General features: G+C 46.2%; 1 protein-coding gene across 1 annotated transcript in view; it reads left to right on the plus strand.

Moving 5' to 3' along the window:
• Positions 1-234: 234 nt before the first annotated feature.
• Positions 235-10128, plus strand: part of cfap58 (cilia and flagella associated protein 58) — a 28774-nt gene continuing 18880 nt past the window's right edge. Inside the window, 7 exon segments of the mRNA XM_023983244.2 lie at positions 235-393; positions 1404-1685; positions 1929-2077; positions 3551-3707; positions 4204-4398; positions 4618-4755; positions 6558-6717. Coding sequence (XP_023839012.1) covers positions 388-393; positions 1404-1685; positions 1929-2077; positions 3551-3707; positions 4204-4398; positions 4618-4755; positions 6558-6717 — 1087 coding nt within the window. The 5' untranslated portion in view covers positions 235-387.

Here is a 10128-nt window from a genome sequence, read left to right on the forward strand (position 1 = left end):
GACGAATATTGAATATCAAATAAACGTTTTACCACGGTAAAACAACGTATATATTTCTAAGTTACAATGAGTGCTTATTGATGTTCATAACAAAAAATGTGGATAATACAAAGTGAAGTTAGTTGAAACGTATTAAAGTAATTTGGGAACAGGGCAGGCTCAAGTCATCATCTTCATGCCCCACCCGCGCGAACCCAGAGAACGGGCAGTCGTTGCCTGGTAACGGGACGCGTTTCCTTGGAGTGTATGAATGAACAACATGCAGAGGGATAGTTTAGCTACTGGAGCTAGCCAGCTGTCAGTTTCCTAACAAATGAGTCGCAGACATTTGGAAATTACAATCTTGTTTATTACAACTAAGCGCTTTTGACTAACGGGACAGGAAACATGGAGGTAAGTTGTGCTGGTTTGTATAGCTAGCTAGATAGCTAACGCTACGTTTTGTTTTGCAAAAAAAAAAGCAACAGTGCAACAGGTGCTAAATTACTGTACGTTAGCTAACTTTGTCTTCCGCTAGGTAGTATTCATTAGTGAACACCGCAGCAAAATGTTTAGCAAAGGATAACAAACACAAGCCTTTCTTGTTGGAAAACTTCAGTCCGTTTTCTTGCGTCAAGTTGGTGACTAGTGAATAATCACCTACTGTATCGTGACTGTCTCTACACTCTATGTGCAGAAAGCTCCCAATCCGATTCAAACTCCATTCACCAGCGGCAGCTCTGCAAGCGTTCGGCCTAAGTCAAAATACTTTCGTTGATCGCCAAATATGAAGTTTCGTGGAGCAACTATATTAATAAAGGCCGGTATGCACATCCAAAAAAAGGTCTACATAAAAATGGACAAGCAATGCCTATTCAGCACCTCCAATGACAGTACATACCGGCCATAACGAGTAAATTAAGATAGTTGCTCAGCGAAACTCCATATTTGGTGATCAACGACGAACGTATTTTGACATTAAAACGCATACAGAGCTGGTGAATGCGAGTTTGAATCAGCTTTCTGGGCGATAGGTCTCTAACGCACAGATAGATAGATACTGGTTCGGGATTGCAGTATTTTAACGTTACAGAACTGTCAAGATTTCTTTGCTAACTATTTTTCGTCCAATAATTTTTATTCATGTCACTGCATTTCTATAGTAGGCCTATAGTAACTTGTGACAGTTAAGAATCAATATATATTTATTGTCACAATCAGGTAATGTGTAGTACAGTCAGGGCAAAAAACAAGATCAACTGCAACAGATACACATAAGATGAATAGAAAACAGATCAGTTACAGTAGTTATTGCAGGAGTGAAACCTACAGAGAACATAATGTGTCAATTTCAGTGCCTTGCAATTAGCTTACTCTCTCAGATTTGACAAGTGCTTGATTACACTTTGTGTGTCCTTTCCCAGGATAAAGGTCAAAAGCCAGAAGCAGATGAGAACAGTTTTGAATCACTGGAGAAGGAGTTCCAGGAGGTTCTCGATGAGCTGGTGGGAGACAAGAGCCTGGACAAATTCCGGGTTGAATATGAGAAACTGACCAATGCCCTGAAGAAGTCCCACGAGAGCGAGAAGAGGCTGATGACAAAATGCAGGGAGCTGAATGCAGAGATAGTGTCCAATTCAGTAAAAGTTGCTACTGCACTGAAGTTGTCCCAGGAAGATCAAACGACTATAACTTCTCTGAAGAAGGTAGGCATTTTATGGTGAAACATGAGTAGCTGCAGAGATGTGTAATAGGCCTACAGCTTAAGGTTAGGACGAAGGTTGTTATTACTGTTGTTGCCAATAAGCTGTTGTAGGCTATTATGGAGTAAAATATTCACACTTCATTTTGAGCAGAATAAAGCAGTGTTTTAGAGTCGTGCTTTATTTCAACATTTGTCATAGTAATATGGCCATACTGTACAATTGAACACTTTTTTTTTCTTTTAGGAAATAGAAAAGGCTTGGAAAATGGTTGATGCAGCCCACGATAAAGAGCTCAGAGCAAAAGAGACAATTCAAACATTGAAACATGAAATTTCAAATCTAACAAAACTTGTTGAACAAGGTGCTGGCTTGTCCGTGGGTCAAGAACATGGGTGAGTTGAGTTGTGCACACTCGCACTGTAAATTGTCCACTTCCTTTGAATTAACCAATTCACTAGAGATTATTGTCATACCTGAAGGCCTACATACAATGCTTAATTTGAGCCGAATCCTGCCGGAACAATATCCCGCACCTCGCAGTTTTGGACTGCTTCGTTTTGGCACCTATTTGCCTGGATTCGGTACCTCATGGCATGACAAATCATTTCCTCTGTTTGCAATGTAAAAATAAAAATATCCTAGTTAGGCTATATTAAGTTGCCTCCTCGTTAATTCTCCTGCCCCCTAAAAAACGTTATGTAAAACTTAGATTTTCAGCCTGCACTTGATATTCTGAGAATTGATTCGGGTTGGGCTGGGTCCGGGTTTAAGTTTGTACAACATTGTAGCCTATGTTTTGGGACCAACCCTTGTCCATTGCTGTGGTGAGAGAGAGAAGCATGCACCTGTATCTCTCACAGAACTACATTGTGATTCTATTTTTGTGATCTCTCTGCTCTGATAGACATGCGTCTGCAACTCTCCATCTCTCCAACATTGCGCTTCATCATAAAAATTTAAATAGGCCCTATTATAAGTATTCTAATTTAAATTCAAGTTCACTATAATGACTCTATAGGGGAACAACACTATTTTACAAAGTATCTTGAGAGATAATGGCACGAGCGCATCGGCCATTACTGGTGAGTGCACATCCACTAGCCTATCTTCATCATTGGGTGAATGGATTCAACTTTTACTGGACCTTTCTTCCCAATGACTAAAGATCCCGAAGCTTCTATGGATGTGCAGGATTCTCTACTTACACATAGTCTCTGGTCTACTCGTAGAGAACAGACTACTCTGGCGAATATAGTGCTCGTTTGATAAAGGTCAATCAAAGCTGAATCAATATCTGCAAGATCACATAATGCCAAATATAATAGCATAGTATAAAGTTACTGTAAGGCATAAAACACCACCTAATTTCTGATGAGATTTTTCTCTTTCTGATGAGATTTTTCTCTTTCTGATGAGATTTTTCTCTTATGCGGCCACAACTCAACAGCGCGCTAGGCAAAATATTATGTGCTTTGATTGAAACAAAACACAGGTTCGCTCACTGTACAACATTGGAAACAACACTGTGCATAACTAAGAAGATCTAAATGTACTGTATATTCCTATGAATCTGATCGAGATCAAATGGTTGGCTTGAAGATGCTGCATGGACGTTTCACCGGTAAAACTTGAAGAATTATCATTCACGATTAACAGTGAGAAACGTGAAGGGAGGGTGAGCACAAAAATGTGTGCGTAAAGTGGAGGTAAAGAAAACCATGCGCAGAACATAATATGAATCTTTCCAGGGTGACGGGAAGGGGCGGTTACCTACGGATCCTCAGCCTACAAATGAAGCACTGCCTACATCTCTAGATAACGATAACATTAGAGGAGTTTCAACTGAAAGCTAATTTGTTTTTCAGTGTAAATGATCTGCTGAAAATCAAAGAGGAACTAACCAAGGAAAGAGATGAACTGCTTACGGAAGTGGTGACTCTGCGAAAGAGTCTAACAAAGGCCACCGCCAGTCAACAAGAGATGGAGGTTCAAAAGGAAAAGGCAATGGAAACCATATCTCAGGTAATGCAGAAACTCAACATCACCTTTTACATTTACAGGTGTCTATTGTTAATCAATTTAATGACAGCAAATTGAAGAAGTACAAAACCACAAAAATGTGTTCTTGGTTGAACGGAGAACAACTCAATAGGATTTTTAAATGTAGTATTACATCTTAAACATCACCATTTAAAAAAAATGTATGTGGTGCATTTGTTTTACCTTCACTTAACTGGCAGGTAAGGCATTAGTTATTAGGTAGGTATTATGGCCATACACTTGGTAGTTGTCTGCAACCTGACTCTGTAATTGTTTATAATTTCAGTCCTCATTCCCATTCGGTTGCAAATAAACCAGTAGGCTTTATTTGCTGTACAGAGTGTCCACAAGTCTTGGCACATCCAGTCCTAAATTAACTGGGGCCTTATTATATAGTAAGTCCACTCCAGTGCCTGCTTCCTGTCAAAATACTTGCTAGTAACAACATTGTTTTTATCCTATATTCTGTCCAACATAGCTCCAGCAAGACATCCAGGTCCGTCAGAACGAGTGCTCGCGGGAGACACGGCGGAAGGAGAAGCTGGAGAAGGAAGTGAAGCAGCTGCACACAGACCTGGATACCAAGCAGTCGGACATCAAAGTGCTGAACCTGCAGAGCCAGCGCAGCAAAGAGGAGCAGCAGAGGCTGGAGCAGCAGCTGCGGGAGCAGAAGGTGAGGCCGTGACCAGGGGTGATGTCCCACCCGCCCTCCCTGTCCACCGGTCCTCTCCCTTCCCCTCCATCCTCCAATCTTTTCACAGATGGGCTGGTGAGGGAACACCAACTTGAGAGATGGTGCCAGTCGTACACACATGGAATACAACTTTTACATGTATGCTGTAGGGTTTAGATTTAATGTGTGATTTGATTTGTGCCGTTTGTCCCCTCGCAGATTCTCAATGAGCGGGCCACAAAGGAGCTGGAGCAACTGCAAGTGAGAAACACCAAACTCCAGCAGGAGAATGAACAGAATGCCCTGAGTTTGGAGCAGCTCTCTCTCGACACACAACAAAGGGCATCTGACCTTAAGGTAAAGCTCACAAACACCCAACGTGTGTGTGTGCGTGTGTGCGGTGTGCTGCGTGTGTGTGTGTGTGGTTGTGTGTGTGTGTGTGTGTGTGTGTGGTGTGTGTGGTGTTGTGTGTGTGTGTGTGTGTGTGTGTGTGTGGTGTGTGTGTTGTGTGTGTGTGTGTGTGTGTGTGTGTGTGTGTGTGTGTGTGTGAGAGAGAAGCTCCACAGATGACAGACACCAATAGAGAGCCCTCACAAAGTTATGCCTAATGTTGATCGAAACATCATGCCAGTAAAACCTTATATTAATCATGGGACCCCATGGTTGTTTTTTGGATATTGTTCGCAAACCATTGCAAGGCAGCACATATGGGCACATATTCACAAAGTGGAGTGTAAGGATCGACGCTGGAGACGAGAAGCAGGTACAGGGAGTGAACATTTTAATGAAACACAGACATGGAACAGAACAGGAACAGCGTCTGGGCAGGGGCAAAAATAACGACATCAATGCTGACATAGGGAACAAACTGAGGAGCAGACAGATATCGAGGGGGCAATCTACAAAGTAATGGAGTCCAGGTGAGTCCAATATTGCATAATGATGGTGACAGGTGTGCGTAATGAAAGGCAGCCTCGAGCGCCAAAGAGGGGGAGAGGGGGAGCAGGCGTGACAGTACCCCACCTCTAGGGGCGTCACCCGGCTTCCCACCTGGGTGAGCTTGATGGGCCGGCCGAGGTATGGGCGCTGGACAAGCTGGCATGGGAGCCCGGCGAGCCGGCTGAGGCGTGGCGTGGGATGAGAGTCCGATGAGCCGGCTGAGGCGTAGGAGCCCAATGTGCCGGCTGAGGCATAACGTGGGATGGGAGCCTGCCGACCCAACCAGGGCAAGGAAACCTCTCGAGCTAGCTAAGGCGTGAAAGCCCGACGAGCCAGCTGAGGCATGCCTGGTTCCATCGGTGACAGCACCTTGACCCGACGTCGCCAACAAAACAAAAAACCTCCCCGATGCTTCGTATAGTGGTGTCAGCATTCTGTAAGGATCGACGCTGGAGAAGAGAAGCAGGTACAAGGAGTGAACATTTTAATAAAACACGGACATGAAACAGAACAGGAACAGCGTCTGGACAGGGGGAAAATAATGACATCAATGCTGACACAGGGAACAAACTGAGGAGCAGACAGATTTAGAGGGGGTAATCAACAAAGTAATGGAATCCAGGTGAGTCCAATATTTCGCAGCTGCACGTAATGATGGTGACAAGGGCTGCCTTGCGCCAGAGAGGGGGAGGGCGGGAGCAGGTGTGACAAGGAGTGCTGGGGGGGTGGATTGCTATATGAATATCCACAAGGGAACCACAATTCATCCCATAAACACAAGCTTCTTGCTTTTAAAAATAGATCTTTAACCAAGTGAAAACAAAAATTCTGTGCATTTGATAAACCAGCATAGCAGCCAAACACAGCATGTCATGTTAACACATGAGAAGCATCCTAATAGCACCCTTCATGCTTGCAGGATCGTTTTCATTTTCTGGGATATAGGCTAGTGATTTCTCGGGCAGAGAGAGAGCGAAGGGAGGGAAAAAAGAAGGGACAATCTTAGCCCAAACCACTGCAAACTTGTCTTTCCTCAAACAAATTCTGTTGAGAATGGAGTGGCCTCTTCCTGAACCGTTATCAGAGACAACGAAAATTGGACAGGAGCCCTAATGTCAGCAACACAATAAATACCTATTCTCTCTCTCTCTGCTCCCACCCCCCTCTCTCTTTCTCTCGCTTTTCTCCTCTTTCTCTTCCTCCTTTTGTTCCCACCTCAGATAAAGGAGGAGGAGGTGAATCAGATGCGTCAGGAGATTGCCAAACAAACAAAGATGAGAGAGGCCACTCAACGGAAGTTCCGACAGACGGAGGATCAGAAGTTGGAAGTGGAGCAGCAGAGGGACATGCTGAAAAACCAGATCGCTGGCCTGGAGAGAGGCAAGGATGCACACACATGATACACACACCTGCACATGCACACCCTATCTTGAGCACTGACTCTATGCACACTCACAAGACAATAAATACACACTATATACACACTCACTCACACAAACACTACACTGACACTCTCACACTAAACCCACACATTCACATTTACATTTTACATTTAAGTCATTTAGCAGACGCTCTTATCCAGAGCGACTTACAAATTGGTGCATTCACCTTATGATATCCAGTGGAACAACCACTTTACAATAGTGCATCTAACTCTTTTAAGGGGGGGGGTTAGAAGGATTACTTTATCCTATCCTAGGTATTCCTTAAAGAGGTGGGGTTTCAGGTGTCTCCGGAAGGTGGTGATTGACTCCGCTGACCTGGCGTCGTGAGGGAGTTTGTATCTAAGATAATTGTGTAGTTTAGAGTAATTATCGAGGTTAGCTAGCAGCTATTTTCGTCCGCCGCGCCGCCGTTCTCCTACCTAGTCAACACTGCTAGCTAGCCAACTTCTACGAATAGCAGCACTGTAAAACTATTACATTACAACGGAACAACCTGATTAGTGTAGCGTTAGCTAGCTACATAGTTGTCTTTGCTGTCTTTGTATCAAGATAATTGTGTAGTTTAGAGTAATTATCGAGGTTATCGAGGTTACCTAGCAGTTTATCGAGGTTACCTACCCAGCTACACTTTCAAACAAAGTCACAACGCAGCCACTGCTAGCTAGCCTACTTCAACAGCCAGCAGTACTGTATCATTTTAGTCAATAAGATTTTTTGCAACGTAAGCTTAACTTTCTGAACATTCGAGACGTGTAGTCCACTTGTCATTCCAATCTCCTTTGCATTAGCGTAGCCTCTTCTGTAGCCTGTCAACTATGTGTCTGTCTATCCCTCTTTCTCTCCTCTCTGCACAGACCATACAAACGCTTCACACACCGCGTGGCCGCTGCCACTCTAACCTGGTGTCCCAGCGCGACAGACCCACGTGGAGTTCCAGGTCTCCGGCAGCCTCTGGAACTGCCGATCTGCGGCAACAAGGCAGAGTTCATCTCAGCCTATGCTTCCCTCCAGTCCCTCGACTTCTGGCACTGACGGAAAAATGGATTACACAGATAACACTGCTACTCCTACTGCTCTCTCCTCGTCTGCCCACGTGTTCTCGCACACCCGAGAGCTTTCTGGTCAGCGGGGTGGTGGCACTGGGATCCTCATCTCTCCCAAGTGGACATTCTCTCTTTCTCCCCTGACCCATCTGTCTATCGCCTCCTTGAATTATGCTGTCACAGTTACCAGCCTTCAAGCTTAACATCCTTATCATTTATCGCCCTCCAGGTTCCCTTGGAGAGTTCATCAATGAGCTTGACACCTTGATAAGTTCCTTTCCTGAGGATGGCTCACTCTCACAGTTCTGGGTGACTTTAACCTCCCCACGTCTACCTTTGACTCATTCCTCTCTGCCTCCTTCTTTCAACTCCTCTCCTCTTTTGACCTCACCCCTCCCTTCCCCCTACTCACAAGGCAGGCAATACGCTTGAACTCATCTTTACTTAGATGCTGTTCTTCCACTAATCTCATTGCAACTCCCCCCAAGTCTCCGACCACTACCTTGTATCCTTTCCCTCTCGCTCTCATCCAACACCCACACTGCCCCTACTCGGATGGTATCGCGCCGTCCCAACCTTCGTCTCTCTCCCCGCTACTCTCTCCTCTTCCATCCTATCATCTCTTCCCTCTGCTCAAACCTTCTCCAACTATCTCCTGATTCTGCCTCCTCAACCTCCTCTCCTCCCTTTCTGCATCCTTTGACTCTCTATGTCCCCTATCCTCCAGGCCGGCTCGTCCTCCCCTCCTGCTCCGTGGCTCGACGACTCATTGCGAGCTCACAGAACAGGGCTCGGGCAGCCGAGCGGAAATGGAAGGAAAACTCGCCTCCCTGCGGACCTGGCATCCTTTCACTCCCTCCTCTCTACATTCTCCTCTCTGTCCTCTGCTGCTAAAGCCACTTTCTACCACTCTAAATTCCAAGCATCTGCCCTCTAACCCTAGGAAGCTCTTTGCCACCTTCTCCTCCTCCTGAATCCTCCCCCCCCCCCCCCCCCTCCTCCCTCTCTGCGGATGACTTCGTCAACCATTTTGAAAAGAAGGTCGACGAAATCCGATCCTCGTTTGCTAAGTCAAACGAAACCAGCCGCTGGTTCTGCTCACACTGCCCTACCTGTGCTTTTGACTCTTTCTCCCTCTCTCTCCAGATGAAATCTCGCGTCTTGTGACGGCCGGCCGCCCAACAACCTGCCCGCTTGACCCTATCCCCTCCTCTCTTCTCCAGACCATTTCCGGAGACCTTCTCCCTTACCTCACCTCGCTCATCAACTCATCCTTGACCGCTGGCTACGTCCCTTCCGTCTTCAAGAGAGCGAGAGTTGCACCCCTTCTGAAAAAACCTACACTCGATCCCTCCGATGTCAACAACTACAGACCAGTATCCCTTCTTTCTTTTCTCTCCAAAACTCTTGAACGTGCCGTCCTTGGCCAGCTCTCCTGCTATCTCTCTCAGAATGACCTTCTTGATCCAAATCAGTCAGGTTTCAAGACTAGTCATTCAACTGAGACTGCTCTTCTCTGTGTCACGGAGGCGCTCCGCACTGCTAAAGCTAACTCTCTCTCCTCTGCTCTCATCCTTCTAGACCTAACGGCTGCCTTTGATACTGTGAACCATCAGATCCTCCTCTCCACCCTCTCCGAGTTGGGCATCTCCGGCGCGGCCCGCTTGGATTGCGTCCTACCTGACAGGTCGCTCCTACCAGGTGGCGTGGCGAGATCGTCTCCGCACCACGGCTCTCACCACTGGTGTCCCCCAGGGCTCTGTTCTAGGCCCTCTCCTATTCTGCTATAACCACAGTCACTTGGCTCTGTCATATCCTCACATGGTCTCTCCTATCATTTGCTATGCAGACGACACACAATTAATCTTCTCCTTTCCCCCTTCTGATAAACAGGTGGCGAATCGCATCTCTTGCATGTTTGACAGACATATCAGTGTGGATGACGGATCACCACCTCAGCTGAACCTCGGCAAGACGGAGCTGCTCTTCCTCCCGGGGAAGGACTGCCCGTTCCATGATCTCGCCATCACGGTTGACAACTCCATTGTGTCCTCCTCCCAGAGTGCTAAGAACCTTGGCGTGATCCTGGACAACACCCTGTCATTCTCAACTAACATCAAGGCGGTGACCCGTTCCTGTAGGTTCATGCTCTACAACATTCGCAGAGTACGACCCGCCTCACACAGGAAGCGGCGCAGGTCCTAATCCAGGCACTTGTCATCTCCCGTCTGGATTACTGCAACTCGCTGTTGGCTGGGCCTCTGCCGTGCCATTAAACCCCTATCAACTCATCCAGAAGCCCG

The sequence above is a fragment of the Salvelinus sp. IW2-2015 genome, linkage group LG1 (genome assembly GCF_002910315.2).
Source record: "Salvelinus sp. IW2-2015 linkage group LG1, ASM291031v2, whole genome shotgun sequence".
Classification (NCBI taxonomy): Eukaryota; Metazoa; Chordata; class Actinopteri; order Salmoniformes; family Salmonidae; genus Salvelinus; species Salvelinus sp. IW2-2015.